Source organism: Thamnophis elegans, chromosome 3 (genome assembly GCF_009769535.1).
Source record: "Thamnophis elegans isolate rThaEle1 chromosome 3, rThaEle1.pri, whole genome shotgun sequence".
Lineage (NCBI taxonomy): Eukaryota > Metazoa > Chordata > Lepidosauria > Squamata > Colubridae > Thamnophis > Thamnophis elegans.
In genome coordinates, this window is record NC_045543.1 from 42578050 (window position 1) to 42595326 (window position 17277).

At 42.1% G+C, this 17277-nt stretch overlaps 1 protein-coding gene across 1 annotated transcript in view; it reads left to right on the forward strand.

Annotated features, from left to right (window-relative positions):
- CLCN1 (chloride voltage-gated channel 1) overlaps positions 1-17277 on the forward strand; it is a 68900-nt gene that overhangs the window by 19255 nt on the left and 32368 nt on the right. Inside the window, exons 2-6 of the mRNA XM_032213116.1 lie at positions 6003-6141; positions 9713-9844; positions 10760-10888; positions 11706-11839; positions 13510-13587. Of these exons, the coding sequence (XP_032069007.1) occupies positions 6003-6141; positions 9713-9844; positions 10760-10888; positions 11706-11839; positions 13510-13587 (612 nt within the window). The remainder of the gene's footprint in view (positions 1-6002; positions 6142-9712; positions 9845-10759; positions 10889-11705; positions 11840-13509; positions 13588-17277) is intronic.

Sequence of the window (17277 nt, forward strand, 5' to 3'; positions counted from 1 at the left end):
TAAATTGTATCCAGTAGGCAACTGGCAGTCAATGCAGGGCAATCATATGGTCTCTGTTGTTTACATTAGTAGAAAGCCTAGCCATTACGTTTGGCAGAATCTGTAATTTCTGAAGAATTTTCAAGGGCAGCCACACATAAAGTTCAATGAAATGGACCAGGCATGTTGTAACCAAGTCCTGGATAACTGTTACAAAATCTGACTGCCTCAGAATGATTGCAGTTTGCACACTAGCTGGAATTGCATGGATAAGTTCCTCACAACAGTTTCAAAGTTTCAAAGTTTAATAACACTTGTATGCCGCCCAATCCCGTAGGACTCCGGGCGGCTCACAATACAAATAAATCAAAAGGCACAGAAAAAAGAAAAGATAGGCTTAAAAACACACCATGCACTCCATTCCAAGTGGGGCTGGACCATATTTTGGAGTCAACAGCCCCAGGCCTGCCGGAATAGCCAGGTTTTAGTGGCCTTATGGAAGGCTGAGAGGGTGAGAAGGGTCCGGATCTCTGCGGGGAGATCATTCCACAGGGCCGGAGCAGCTGAGAAAGACTCCCCTGAGTAGTTGCCAACCGGCATTGCCCGGTCGACGGTACCCAAAGGAGGCCCAATCTGTGGGATCTTATAGGTCGTTGGGAGGTATGTGGCAAGAGGCGGTCCCGTAGGTATCCAGGTCCTAAGCCATGTAGGGCTTTAAAGGAAACGACCAGCACCTTGAAGCGCATTCGGAGACTGATGGGAAGCCAGTGCAGCTCGCGGAGGATAGGTGTGACATGGGTGTACCTAGGTACACCCGATATCGTTACCATCAACTGATCCTTTGACAGGTGAGGTTCAAGAAGTACTCTCAAACTATGAACTTGCTGTTTCCCAAGTCAGGGATTTTCTTTACCAACAGCATCTTCAACATGTCTGGACTTAGTTTCAGGTTGTCCCGTCTCATCCCATCTATTACTGAAATAGTATAAAATACCGATTGCTTCCTTGGAATTAGATGGTGGGAGCAGTATAGCTGGCTGCTATCAGCATAGTGATGATATCCCTCTCTAAAGCTCTAAATTTAATGTAAATTAAATAAATGCAAATATTTATTTTTTTGACCTGGTTGGATGATGTCTCTGGCTAGAATATAGCAACTGAAAGATTCAAACTTGTTCAAAACAAATAGAAACAACAGGAGTTACACCGCCTGTTAAAAAATACTGTTACAATATTGCAATCTCAGCTAAGCATATGATGTTAATAATGCCTTCTGAAACCATATTGCAAATCTGTCAAAGAGCCATGAAATTGCAAATATGCAAATATGCAGTACCCTAAGATTTTGCCAAGCCCGGTCCTTCTAGCAAATTCCTTGATTTGTCTTTCTGATACTGTTCTATTTTAGAGGGTTAAGGAAGGCAGCGAGATAGGCAGCATATACATTTCAGAAATAATTTATTAACAGGGAGGATTTAATTGTCTAACAAAAAAGGGAGGATTTAATTAACTAACAAAATGAAATTCAATGGTGAAAAAAGTAAGGTTCTACACTTAGGGAAGAAAACCAGATGCACTGTACAGTAATACACAGTACCTTGCTCAATAGTAGTAACTGTGAGATGAATCTTGGAGTTCTAGTGGACAATCACTTAAATATGAGCCAGGAGTTTGCTGCAGTGGCCAAAAAAGCCAACACAGTTCTAGGCTCCTGAAGAAACCGTCTTTGGATCCAGCAGTTCTTAACAACTATCGTCCAGTCTCCAACCTCCCCTTTCTGGGGAAGGTTGTTGAGAAGGTGGTGGCCTTACAGCTTCAGCGTACCTTGGAGGAAGCTAACTATCTTGACCCCTTCCAGTCTGGCTTCAGGCCCGGTTACAGCACTGAAACCGCTTTGGTCGCATTGACCGATGATCTCTGGAGAGCCAGAGATGGAGGCCACGCGTCCATCCTGGTTCTCCTCGACCTCTCAGCGGCTTTCGATACCATCGACCATGGTATCCTTCTGCGACGACTGCGGGAGGTGGGGGTGGGCGGCACTGTTCTACAGTGGTTCTCCTCCTACCTCTCGGACAGGTCGCAGTCGGTGTTGGTGGGGAGGGAGAGATCGTCCCCGAGGCCCCTAACCTATGGGGTGCCGCAGGGCTCGGTTCTGTCCCCCCTACTATTCAACATATACATGAAACCGCTGGGCGAGATTATTCGGAGGCACGGGATTAAGTACCATCAATATGCGGACGATACGCAGTTGTATCTGTCCGCCCCGTGCCAACTCAATGAAGCGGTGGACGTGATGAACCGGGGCCTTGAGGCTGTTAAAGACTGGATGAGAGCTAACAAACTGGTACTCAACCCGGAAAAGACCGAGTGGCTGTTGTGTTTTCCTCCCAAAAATTTGGCTAATGTTCCAACAATCAGGCTGGGGGGGCAAAATTTACACCCCTCAGACAGGGTCCGCAACTTGGGAGTCCTCCTGGATTCACAGCTGAGTTTTGAGCATCACTTGTCGGCTGTGACCAGGGGGGCATTTGCCCAGGTTCGCCTGGTACGCCAGTTGCGGCCCTACCTGAACCGGGAGGCTCTCACAACAGTCACTCGAGCCCTTGTGACCTCTAGGCTGGAATACTGCAATGTGCTCTACATGGGGCTGCCCTTGAAGAGCATCCGACGACTTCAGCTAGTTCAGAACGCGGCCGCGCGAGTGATTATGGGCGCACCACGGTTCGCCCATATAACACCAATCCTCCGTGAGCTGCGCTGGCTACCTGTTGATCGTTGGGTGCACTTCAAGGTCCTACTTACCACCTATAAAGCGCTCCATGGTAGTGGATCTGACTATTTGAGAGACCGCCTCCTGCCAATTAGCTCCCTGCGTCCCATCAGATCGCACAGAGTAGGCCTCCTCCGAATTCCATCCGCCAGTCAGTGCCGACTGGCGACTACGCGGAGGAGAGCCTTCTCAGTTGCAGCTCCGACATTATGGAACACCCTCCCCGTGGAGATCCGTACCCTCACCACAGTCCAGGCCTTCCGCACAGCCCTGAAGACCTGGCTATCCCGTCAGGCCTGGGGATAGGATTACTCTCACCCCGCCCGAATGTTGAATGAATGTTGTGTTTTTATGGATAATTTTCTTTTATTCACGATTTTTTTTTCCTTTAAGTCTTGTCTTGCACCCCCTTCCCCTCACTATTGTAAGCCGCCCTGAGTCCCTCCAGGGAAAAGGGCGGCATATAAATTCTTAATAAAATCTAAAATCTAAAAAAAAAAAATCTAGGCTACATAAAAAGAGAGATAGAATCAAGATCATGTGAAGTGTTAATACCACTTTATAAGGCCTTGGTAAAGTCACACTTGGAATACAGTATCCAGTTTTGGTTGCCATCAGTGGTGGATTCCTACCGGTTCAGACCGGTTTGGACCGGTTCGCCCAAACCAGTAGTGGTTTGGCGGCCTGGATTGCACCCCAGGCCTGCCACGCCCCCAAACCAGTTCTCCGGGCGGTGCCATAGGTGCCACCATCTTGTGTTTCACTTCTGCGCATGCGCAGAACAATTTTTATTTATTTTCTTTGTAGCGCGCCCACAAATGAACTGGCAGTAGTGCCTGCTGGAACCCTCCCCTGGTTGCCATGATATTAAAAAAAAGATATTGAGACTCTACAAAGAGTGCAGAGAAGAGAAACAAAGGTGATTAGGGGACTGGAGGCTAAAACATATAAAGAACGGTTGCTGGAATTGGATATGTCTAGTTTAATTATTAGAAGGACTAGGGGAGACATGATAGCAGTGTTCCAATATCTAAGTGGCTGTCACAAAGAAGAGGGAGTCAAGCTATTCTCCAAAGCACCTGAAGGCAAAACAAGAAGCAATAAGACGGAAACTAATCAAGGAGAGAAGCAATCTAGAATTAAGGAGAAATTTCCTGACATTTAGAACAATTAACCAATGGAACAGCTTGCCTTCAGAACTTGTGAACACTCCAACACTGGAGATTTTAAAGAAGAGATTGGATAACCATTTGTCTGAAATGGTATAGGGTTTCCTGCCTGAGTAGGGGGTTGGACTAGAAGACCTCCAAGGTCCCTTCCAACTCTTCTCTTCTCTTAATTGAGGAAACAGAAACAGCAGTAAAGTGATGAAGTGGCTGCTCTTAATTTCAAGATAAAATAAAACAGATACACAGATCTTGGACTTCAAAAGTAGATGTCATAAATTCAGAAAGTAATCATGTGATAGGAAAAGCTAATGGAAAAAAGAGCTCAAGGATGTAAAAAATCCCTAAGGGAGGTAAAAGTAAAATTGCAAACAATTCCTTTGAGGAAGAAAAATGGAGAATTGCAGGAGTCTACATGACAATCCAAAAAGCATCGTGAAGATCTGAAAACAACAAAAAAAGATACATAAAAAGGGAATCTGAAAGAGGAAGAGGGCAGTCAGGTAACACAGCATTAGAGAGCTGGAGTCAGGAAAGTGAAAGTGCAGAATGAGTTGAAGTTATTTAAAGGATGCTAAGAATAACAAAAATGGTTTCTTTAGGCAACTTCAAAGGGAAAAAAAGAATTAGAATATCAGCTGCTCAATAAAGATGGCAAAACACTAACAGGTAACAAGAAAAGACAGAGAGTAGTGATATATGGCCATGATGGCAAACCTATGGCACGCGTGCCACAGGTGGCACATGGAGCCATATTTGCCGGCACGGCAGTCTTTAGCTCTGGTGCGCATGCACGCACTAGCCAGCTAATTTTCGGCCTTCTGGAGGGCTGGGGGATGCCATTTTCACCCTTCCCAGGCTTCATGAAAGGCTCCGGAGCCTAGAGAGGGCAAAAAACAGGCCCAACAGATCAACCGGAAGTTTGTTCTTCCGGTTGGCCCATTGGGCCTGTTTTTCACCCTCCCCAAGCTCCAGAGCCTTTCATGAAGTCTAGGAAGGGTAAAAATGGCCTCCTCTGGAGGCCCTCTGGAGGGCCGGGGGAGGCCGTTTTCACCCTCCCCAGGCTTTAAGAAAGCCTCCAGAGCTTGGGGAGGGTGAAAATTCCTCCCTGCACACGTGTGTGTATGCCTATGTGTGTGTGACTCATGTATACGAGGGAGGGTACTCACACATGCGCAGGTGGGGTCATGCACACATGCGCAGGTGGGTGGACACACATGCACACGTGATAGCATGTGCGCACACAATTTTGGCACACCTTTAGAAAAAGATTAGCAATCACTGATACATGGGAATGACCTTGGGAGACCTGGCAAAGAAATGCTGCCTAAAGACCAATCAGACAAGAGTGAACAAATCCCACAGCTGCATAGTGGGTTTAGGAAGAAGTTCAGGGAGAATCCTCCCTAATCATTGGGCTGTACAAGCGATGGTCGGAGAATTATACTTTTTTAATACTAGAATTATTCCTTCTTGCAATCATTAATAAGACTAGTTAAATATTCAATAAACGCCTAGAAATAATCTGGGTTATTTTCAGATTGAGTCAATTATCCTTGCCCCGCTCCTTCAAATAAGATCTGATCTATACATTGTAAGTGCCTGTAGTCTGGTACCTCATCATCTTGTATCTACAATGTGTAACTACTATTCAGTTTGGAAGATTGTGAATATAGGCATCTACCAGCAGGGATTAAAAATCTCTTCAAGAGTTGGGATTGGTTAACATAGATTCATCATTCATCAATGATTATATAGCGAGAAATAAGATTATGCATGAATGAGCTATCATAAATCTTTGCCACAGGCAGAACATTCATACCATTTCACATTTACACTTTCAAGTTGTCAAGCACAGCCTCATGAGATCTATGTACTGCTGTGAACATTTACCAATCAGGATTATGAGCAAAATATACTTGGTTGACATATGGCAGAGGACCTGGAATCATGTCTACATTTAGTTGTGCATTATAATTAAAGGTACTTCATTTTGACATACCTATTACTATATGTCTTGCACTCTCTGGCTGTCTTGTTCTATATTGTCTTTGGAGTGTCTTGACCACTTATGACTCTTCTCTCAGCTCTATGGCCAGTATACGGAACAACCTCCCAGTCTTTCCCAGAAGGAAGCAGCTGAACTTCTGAATAAGAAGTCTCAGGACCCCTTGAAGCGGGGAAGTCAAGCTGAACTCAAAGAGGAGACCTACTCTAAGTATCATGGTAAGCCCCAGTGAAATTGGCGCTTCCAAGAATCTCACAGTACCTTGGGGGAGTTTATTGCGTATGGTGAGAGGGAAGAATGGAAAGGAAGAAGACAGAATGGGCATTTTGATGCTTTAATTCTGTAGTTGACATTTTTTTAAATTTCACAATATCTTCCAACTGTTCCAATATAAAAAAAAGTTGCCATGATTGTGGCTGTGAGTGCATTCGGGGCAAACTACACATTGCATGCAGTGGTAATCTTAAGGCCTTTTTATGAATGAAAACTACACTATATTGCCAAAAGTATTCGCTCAGCTGCCTTTACTCACATATGAACTTACTGTAAGTGACATCCCATTCCTAATCCATAGGGTTCAATATGACGTTGGTCCACCCTTTGCAGCTATAACAGCTTCAACTCTTCTGGGAAGCTGTCCACAAGGTTTAGGAGTGTGTTTATGGGAATTTTTGACCATTCTTCCAGAAGCGCATTTGTGAGGTCACACACTGATGTTGGACGAGTTTACGTGGCCTACCACACCGTGGCTGAGTTGCTGTCGTTCCCAAACACTTCCACATTTTTATAATACAGCTGACAGTTGACTGTAGAATATTTAGGAGTGAGAAAATTTCACGATTGGATTTGTTGCACAGGTGGCATCCTATCACAGTTCCACGCTGAAATTCACTGAGCTCCTGAGAGCGACCCATTCTTTCACAAATGTTTGTAAAAACAGTCTCCATGCCTACATACTTGATTTTATACACCTGTGGCCATGGAAGTGATTGAAAACACATGTTTCTGATTATTTGGATGGGTGAGCGAATACTTTTGGCAATATAGTGTATTTGGACTGGGAGACTTTGGGGTAGGAAAGGGACATAAGCATTTAAGATCTCTTCTTCCCTCAGGTTTTCTCAATGAGAACCTCAGCAACACACTTTTTAAAGATTTTTACCCACAAATAAGGTGAAACATTTACTGACACTATTCAGCAACAGGGCAGTATTAGATTTGCTTTTGGATGATAAAATACTGTATATAGTTCATGTGGAACAGTGTCTCTCCACTTTAGCAACTTTAAGATGTCTGGACTTCAACTCCCAGAATTCCTCAGCCAGTTATAGGAATTCTGGGAATTGAAGTTCAGACATCGTAAAGTTGCCAAGGAAGAGAAACACGGATGTAGAGCAATAGTGAAGCTCATTCTTGATTAACAAATGCACTAGCATTCTCAAGCAATTCTGTGAAAATACATTTTGAATTTTGAAAAATACAGCATATCTGCTTTGTTCTGGGTTGGATACAGATTTCTTTCAAAAACGAACTAAACTAACTAAAAGCAATACAATACAATACAATAGTAGAGTTGGAAGGGTCCTTAGAGGTCTTCTAGCCCAATCCCCTGCCTAGGCAGGAAACCCTATACCGTTTCAGACAGGTGGCTATCCAACATCTTCTTAAAGACTTCCAGTGTTGGGGCATTCACAACTTCTGGAGGCAAGCTGTTCCACTGATTAATTGTTCTAACTGTCAGGAAATTTCTCCTCAGTTCTAAGTTGCTTCTCTCCACCCATTCCTTCTTGTTCTACCCTCAGGTGCCTTGGAGAATAGTTTGACTCCTTCTTCTTTGTGGCAACCCCTGAGATATTAGAATATTGCTATCATGTCTCCCCTAGTCCTTCTTTCTCTTAAACTAGACATACCCAGTTCCTGCAACCGTTCTTCATGTGTTTTAGTCTCCAGTCCCCTAATCATCTTGGTTGCTCTTCTCTGCACTCTTTCCAGAGTCTTCACATTTTTTCTACATTGTCGCGACCAGAACTGAGTGCAGTATTCCAAGTGTGGCCTTACCAAGGCATTATAAAGTGGTATTAACACTTCACGTGATCTTGATTCTATCCCTCTGTTTATGCAGCCTAGAACTGTGTTGGCTTTTTTGGCAGCTGCTGCACACTGCTGGCTCGTATTTAAATGGTTGTCCACTAGGACTCCAAGATCCCTTTCACAGTTACTACTATTGAGCAAGGTACCATCTATACTGTACCTGTGCATTTTGTTTTTGTTGCCTAAATGTAGAACCTTACTCTTTTCACCATTAAATTTCATTTTATTAGATAGTGCCCAATGTTCAAGTTTGTCAAGATCCTTCTGTATCTTAAACCTATCTTCTGGAGTGTTGGCTATTCCTGCCAGCTTGGTGTCATCTGCATTGATGAGTTCCCCATTTATTCCCTCATCCAAATCATTGATGAAGATATTGAAGAGTACTGGGCCTAAAACAGAGCCTTGGGGTAGTCCACTGCATACTTCCCTCCATGTAGATGCAATTCCATTGAGGACTACACGTTGAGTGCGGTTGGTCAGCCAGTTACGAATCCATCTGGTGGTGATGCTGTCTAACCCACATTCTTCTACTTTATCTAGTAGTAGGTTATGGTCTACCTTATCAAATGCCTTACTGAACTCCAAGTAAACTATATCGACGGCATTCCTCTGGTCCACTAATTTTGTCACATTATCAAAGAATGCAATAAGCAGGTTAAGGAAAGTTTGTCTACTATAACTAATTAATTCCTCGAGACGCACTGACCAGATTCTAAGATGTTTCAGCAGGCATTTGTTTGAAAACAGGCAAGACCCCCCCCCCTAATACGCAGTCCTGCTTTCCTGCCATTCCACTTCCCCTCACCCTTGCCCAGTTTCTCAGGGTATTGTGGTCAGTGCTCAAATAGCAGCAAGGAAGGTGTTTTGCAATGAGAAATTGACACAAGACCCTGATTAGAATTGGAACATAAAACAAATGGAGAAACAACACAGTTGTTTTTTCTTCAAATAAAAACGACCATTTAAATGTATTTTTAAAAGAAAACTAAGGATGCTATGTTTTGGCTGTTTAGCTCAGAACCTGTGTCTAAAGCCTGTAGAATATTTGATTTAAAAAAAAAGTTATTAAGAAAATTAGACAATATATGATAACTCTATTTCTGCATACAAAAAGGTTAATTAATGGGATAATTCAGAAATTCAAACATATTCACATGGGGACTCGTATTAGCAATGCTGAAGAGTAGGTGTTAATGGCCTATTAAAAATAATGCCATATGCTATTTACTGTATTTTGCCTGCATTCTCAGAGCACTGTAGGCTAAGTTACTTTTTCTAATTCAGATTGGACATCAATGTAAGATTTCCCCCCCTCCCCAGTTAAGTGAAATGGAGAATGTTTATTTTTCTTTTGTTGTTTTAAGCCTACTGTTTGCTATTTTCAACTAGTCGCATAACACATGCTTAATAAAATATGGATCAGGGCACTTCAAACCTGATGAATTTACTGATGCTTATGTTCTTCAACACCTCTGAATTAAGGAGAGTTTCTGCAAGCTTTATATGTATCTCCATCTGTTTGGAAGGAAATGACACAATCTGGCATGATTTAAGTGCTCTCATCCTGTTGATTTCAGTGGAAGAAATCTGACATATTTATTACAATGTCATACAGTTCCCAGTGTGATATATAGAACTATAAAATAGTAACTTTGGTGGAAAGTTTACCACTATTCAAAAGACCTTCTTTTTCTGCAGCTTGTACTAAAAGTATCAAGAATTATATTACGAAGAAGCTGGGAGAAGACTGGATATTCTTGATTCTTCTGGGTCTAGTCATGGCAATAGTCAGCTGGGGGGTGGATTATGCCAGTGCCAAAAGCTTGCAAGGTAGGTTGGTTCACACTCTGAAGAAATGCTACAATTAAAAACATATCTACTCTGTTTTATTATTAATGTGGTATCATTCACAACGGAAACCAATTAAAAACCTAACAAACGTAGCACATAAAGGGTCAAGCAAGACAGTAGAGCAGTGTTTCTCAACCTTGGTAACGTGAAGATGTCCGGACTTCAACTCCCAGAATTCCCGAATGCTGGCTGGGGAATTCTGGGAGTTGAAGTCCGGACATCTTCACGTTGCCAAGGTTGAGAAACACTGCAGTAGAGAGATTAATCATTTCTTGAAAGCACAGCTGACTGAAAGAGAAGCTCAGAGGTATCAGTTTTGGTCATGGAAGGTGTGCTTGTTTGTTTTCTTTCCTACTGTTTGCTCTTTCCAAAAGCAAACATTGTGCTTTTCCCTCTGGCCTTTCCCAGGCAGGTAGACAGCTCTCATTCCTAGTGAACACCTGTTATCCAAATGAGGAAGGAAATGGCCTTGGAAAGGTGCTTCATTTGTTCATTAGGCTGGCTGTTGGGTTGCTGCTGATCATAGAAACTGATCGGTGTCTGTCTGGATTGCCTCCAGATTGGCCAATCAGTGATCCTGCCCTCTTTGAACCCTGCACAGATCCTGACAAAATGCCCTTCCACAAAAAGAAAAGGAAATGCTTATTACTGATTTCTTCTATTTCACCCTGCCTATCCCTGCACTTGACACAGGGATATAGATGGAGGTAGGAAAGACTGCAGAGTAAGATTGGAAAATGTTCTTGCCTTGTTTAGTTAGGCTCTGCTTGTTATCATTCTGTAGTGGGCTGACTGCAGCCAATGACAACTCCCTGCATGGGTTGAATTTATGTTTTTTGGGTTCCGTTCAGGTGCTACAATCACTCATATCTATTGTCATTTCTCCCCTTACAGCTTACAAGTGGATATACAAAGAGATGCAACCCAGCATCCCTATGCAGTTCCTGGCCTGGGTCACCTACCCCCTCATCCTCATCCTCTTTGCTGCCCTCTTCTGCCAGCTTGTCTCTCCACAGGCTGTGGGTGAGGAATCAAGCGACAGCGAGAATATATGTCTGTTCATCTCAGGCCCCAAACTACACAACTATAGCAGACTTATTTGTCATAGATGAAGTCCCCTGTCTGCCTTTTTGCCTGCCAATTCCTATTCCTAAGGGATCAATGATCACTGATTCTATTATGTCCATGTAACTTGTTCTGTTTTTTATCAGTGCCAGAGGTGGTATTCAGCAGGTTCTGATCAGTTCTGGAGAACTGGTAGAGGAAATTGTGAGTAGTTCCAAGAACCGGTAAATACCACCTCTGACTGGCCTCACCCACATCTATTCTCTGCCTCCCGAGTCTCAGCTGATAGGGAGGGAATAGAGATTTTATCCTTCCCCTGCCATGCCCACCAAGCCGCGCCACGCCCACCAAACCACATCCACAGAACCGGTAGTAAAAAAAATTGAATCCCACCACTGATCAGTGTCCCATGGGTTTTTACATCGGGAAGAAGGACAAGGAGAGATTTGCTGCAGGCAGATAGGACACTTTAATATCTCCCATTAAATCTTATTGAAGATTCAAGCACTCATATTTGTTTGTTTGTATCCTGCCTTTGTTATTTTTACAAATAACTTAAGGTGGTGAACATAACCAACACAACTTTCTCCTCCTATTTTCCCCACAATAACAAACCTGTGAGGTATACTTCCTATCTGACTGAAGTCAACCTGGGTGTCACCTAAGAGGTCTGGTAGTATCTGACATGTGTCCCTTGTGCTGTGGTCTCTCAATATGTTTTGGGCTATGTTCTCTCTGAACTTCATTTTTCATGATTCCTTTCTGTTTTGCTCAGGCTCTGGGATTCCAGAACTGAAAACTATTATGCGAGGAGTAGTCCTCAAGGAGTACCTCACACCTAAAGCATTTGTGGCCAAAGTTGTAAGCCTGACAGCTGGCCTGGGAAGTGGGATTCCTGTTGGAAAAGAGGTGGGTACAACTGGGAGTAGACGTAAGGGAGACAAGAGGGTAAGTAATGGCAGGCATCAGCTTGAAGGCAAAGGCTTGAAAGAACTAAAGGATTCTAAACTCAGAATAGATCAAATGAAAGAAAAAAAACCAGATGCATTTTAAACCACATTTACAAACATTAAAATGACACAGTAAAAAAAGCCAAGAAGGAAACAAAAAGACATCCTCCCCTGCTGCCAACACCATAGGTGGGTTGCTACCTGTTCAGACAAACAGGTAGTGGTATTTTGGCCTTGGTCGCCCAAACTGTCAGCAATCCAGGCTGGCCATGCCCCTGAGCTGGTTCCCCGGTCGCTGATGCCATTGCCGGTATCTTTTTTAGTCAACTGCGCACACGCATGCAGTGAACCGTCACCAATGCCGCCAGCAACCCACCCCTGGCCAACATCCAGCTAAGCAGGGATTAACACCAGACAAACAATCAAGCAGAAAACAGTACATTAACGAAGGAAAGAAGCACACCCTCAGCAAACTGGCAAGGCAAGCTATTGCACATAAACAGGCAGTAAAACCCACTCTCACTTGCACTACTTGGGTAATGAAACATCTGCAAACAAAAAATCAAGGTCAAAAAGCATGAAAGGCTTCATAGTTCAACCCTGAGCGATACATATTCTCTTCTGTTAGTATCAGTGAAATAAACAGGTGGGAATGTTTCTGAACTAAGCTATTTTCCCCACTGGAGCACTAACCTAGCCAGTTCTCTTTTGCTGGCTGCCTAGTTTTCCCACTGGAGTCCTAAACTAGGCAGTTCTCTGTTGCTGGCTGTAAGACAGTATCTTTAATTAGTCTGACAGTGTCAGATGCTAGCATTTCTTTAGGTCATCCCCTTCTATTTAATTAACAGAGAAAGGCACAATCTCTTCCTTACATCAGCAGCAGAGGCACATGGATGATGATCATTGCAACTCTGGCTTCTGGCAGTTCCATTAATTCCCCCCCCCCCCTCAATACTGGTACTTTTGAGCCAAAGATATTTATCAAACTAAAAAGACATAAAGCACAAGAACAATGAAGTTACCAGCATCTCAGGAATTGGATGATAGTATAAATTGGATAACGGTGCCTGAATTGCAATTTCACTTTTGCATTATAGCAAAGCAAGCAGAGGAGTGCAACTAACTGGTTTATTCTGAGGCAGAAATAGACTCAGCTGGAAGAACAAAGAGAAGGGAGGAACTGCAGCTACATGGGTATACTTCTTCCTGGCTTGATAAAGGAGCATTTTGGGAAGCAGTCAGAGAGACCCATCCAAAAAGGAAAAGCCTAGACTTGAATGCAACCAGAAGCTGCAGAAACGAGCTTATTTATTAGAAGCAACTAAGCCACTCCCACATGCCCAGAGGCCTGGGGGACCAATCACTCCCTTTAATTATGGACTCCCAAATCCAGCCCTGAGTGCTTTTGATCTTCCCCACTACACTTGATCACCAAGGACAGAAGTTCGATCTGTGGATTTGATAGCACAAAAGAGCTAGCAAAGATGCTGAAATAGTTTTAGTTCAATGTAGGCAGGGAGAGAATGGTCGGAGGTGCATCCTTTGCTGTTGCCCTGCACTGTGATGCTACTCAGCCTAGTTCTTCCCAGTTCTTTATTTACACAATCTCTCTCCCTCTCCCTCCGGCAGGGCCCTTTTGTGCACATTGCAAGCATCTGTGCTGCTGTCCTCAGCAAGTTCTTGTCTATCTTTTGTGGAGTTTATGAGGTAAGTGTTCTGCATGCTTCATCTAGTTTCAGAGTGAGATTGCTGGGGGAGAGAACATTATATAGACTATTGAAGATGAAAGCAGAACTGAGAACATTAAAATGAAACAGTTCGTTCAAAAACAAGAACCTGCACAACACAGGAGATGACAGTGGGAGGAGTATTAAGTATCTTGACTGCAATTATGTCCAGTGAAACATGGAAGAATTGCTCAAGAATAATGTAGTGCAATTGTAATTGTACTGGAAAAAATATCAGGAGCAATGTTTGGCTTTTCCAAAATATCAATTTCTGTGTAAATAAAAGTTTGGAATTACGTATGAGGGAACAATTTGAACAGGTAATCTGGCAGTATGGAATGGGCTTTTAATATCAGTTTCCTATCCTCACGTTAAATCTGAACTTTACTTATCCTGTGGAATATCAACTCATTCTGATTTGCGCCTTTTCTCCTGATAAAACATGATTCCAAACTTTTGCAAACACAAATATGCAGAAGAGCCAAAGATAAACAAGGTTGGCCATATCTCTGTCATATATGCTGGTTGCAAAAAGACCAGCATAATTTAGGACTGAGAGTCTTTACTTCAGTTGTTACCCTTATGAAACTGAAGTGTTTGAATAGATGTAAATAAGGATGATTCCCCCTCCCCCTCTTCTTGTATTTAAGAGCAGATTCATTGAGAACAATTAACATGCAAACTGTGCTTATAGCTATGGCTGTTGTAAGCAGCTACGTCTTGAGGCTGGCTGTGACTCCAGAAGCTTGTTGCTTCTAACCCTAGCTGCAGAAATAAAATAAGCAACAGCTTTATGACTTGGCCAGACTGTATTCTTCCAATGGCTGAGAACAAATGCTTAGATGATTTATTTTAGAAGTCATCTAATCCAGGGGTCTCCAACCCTGGCAACTTTAAGACTTGTGGACTTCAACTCCCAGAATTCCTCAACCAGCTTAAAGTTGCCAAGGTTGGAGACCTCTGATCTAATCAACCTGAACATTAAGAAATAAAATGAATGTAAGGAGAATACGGGAAATGGGACCAAGGCAGGAAGAGTCTGAGTTCTTGTAGATACTGGCTGACCCTTGCTACTAAAGCCGACTCACAAAGCTCTAAAAGAAGGCTGGCTTTGCTGCTGGCAGATGCTTAGCATTTGAGCAGCAGGAGAAGAAAGGACTAACTCTTGCCTGTGCTCACTCTAACCCTGGCATGCCTCTCTCTGGCTGGGCTCTTTGTTCCAGAACGTGCATAGGCAACTGGACCTCCTGGTGGCCGCTTGTGCAGTTGGTGTTGGATGTTGCTTCGGGGCCCCACTTGGAGGCAAGTGCATTCCTGTGTTAATACAACATGCTGATGCTCCAGGCTGAGGACATTTCTGGGATGAAAGATGTGTTTTCTTTGTAACAGATACAAGAACTCTTAAGGCACAATGGTGCAGCTATTTTATCTCATGTAACCTTGCAGGGAAATGGAAAAACGCTGAATGAGCATCCTGTGGAAATCCACAGGGAAAATGACTATCCCCATTATCTCCTCCATTTGTTTTTTTTTCCTTAAGGAAAATAGGAACTTTAATTAAAATGCTTTACTATATATACTGTAGGCTATTTTTCTTTTCACCATTACCTTAAAACTGCTAAGTCAGGTGCTGAAAATACTTTGTTTTTACAGCTAGTCTATAAATAACAAGTATAGTCATAACAATGATAAAATAATACTTTGGGTTAAAGACCTTAAGAAGAGATTTTGTTGTTGTTCAAGAAAATACTTTTATCCATAGGCGGGAGGGAGACAATGATTCTTGGTATGAGATTAAGGATCTTAGAAATATTCAAGTCATTTTACAAAGATGAAATATTAGATGGGAGATAAATGGACTTCGATTTCAGCCTGGCAGCTTTTTTCCAAGAGCCCAATACATTTAAATATTGCCATATGGAGAAGTGTTTGTTTTTGGGAAATGGAAGATTTGTTTAATGCTGATTTTATTGTTTGTTTATTTATTTATTTATTTTTCTGTTTCTACCAAAAGTTAGAGCACAAAATATGGGTACTCCTAGAAGACGTTTAAATAAATAAAACAAACAAATAGCCTATAATTAGTCACTGAAGAAACACAATTGAATCCATAAGCTAATTATAGCAGATTCTTTATCAAGTTGCCAAGAGCAGGAAATCCGATGGCATCTTGATTCACTCTTTTTTTCCCTTTGAATAAAAGCAATTTTTCAATATATTCAGTGAGAGCAAGCCTGTCAGTCAACTATCAGCCACCCTGTGGTTATACCTGACATGGATCATTATTTTCTGAAGTGACAATTAGGTATAATTTGGAAATTTGCTATTTGACTTTTGCAACTTTTTCAAACTTAATTTGGAAATGTATACTTGAATGGATAGCAACAGCAGTAGCACTTAGACATATTTACTGCCCCATAGTGGTTTATAAATGCCAGCATATTTTCCCCAACAATTTGGGTACACATTTTACTGATCTCTGAAGGATGGAAGGCTGAGTCAATCTTGAGCCCATCAGGATTGAACTCCAGGCAGAGTTATTTTGCCATACTGCATTCAGACCACTGTGCCACCATGGCTTATATATATATATATCTTTAAAACTTTACATTTTTCCCTATCCTGGTTGATGAATGCTAAGATTTTTTTAAATTTACTGATAAAGGTAATTGATACCCTTCATTGTTTTTTCCTTGCTGAATCCTCTAAACAAGAATCTGTGTTTGGTAATTTTGAAATAAGGCATGTACTACAAACATGAATTTGAAACCTCTGTGTAAATTTGAATGAAAGCGCTTTAGTAGATAGAATTCAATATTGATAATAATCCTATCCATATAAAGATGACCTTTTGGGTTACCAGCTGTATTTTGGTGACTTCAGCAATCTCTCTTCCTATGTGCTTCTTTGAAGAGAGGCCTTGTTGCTCCTTTTTTTCTTTCCTCTTATTTTTTTGTCATCTGTGTATGGCAGTAAATCATATGAATTGGACAACAAAAACAGATTGAGTCAAACCATTTGAAGCTCCATCTAAGCAAAGAGATTCAGCCAGATACATTGCCTGTATGGCACATCCATTAATTCCAAATGAAATAATTCCTACTATTGTAATTATAATCTTTAATAAAATTACTATTTAAAAATAGAATTCCAAATGGAATGGTTCCTAAAGTGGTATTTCACTCATGAGAATATCAACCAGACAAAAAAGCTCTTTCATGCACAACATTCTGTTCATTGTTCACAATTTTTTATAAAAGCTAGACTACAATGGAATTCGTTCTAAGGCAGTGTTTCTCAACCTTGGCCACTTGAAGATATCCGGACTTCAACTCCCAGAATTCCCCAGCCAGCATTCGCTGGCTGGGGAATTCTGGGAGTTGAAGTCCAGACATCTTCAAGTGGCCAAGGTTGAGAAACACTGTTCTAAGGTACTGAAGTTATTCACAAGTACTTAGTACTCCCAAGTACTATCGTAATTGGGAGAATGCAGCAGTTCCATTTTGTAGCACATTCTCGAGGTATTTGTATTCACAGACAAAAGCCTGTACATTTAAAACACATCCAGATTCCTATACCTTCAAACTGGAGTTTTATGATGTGTGAAGGTATTCACAACATACGCTTCTTAACCATCAACTGTTAATATGCAGCACCCTTTTTGATGTTT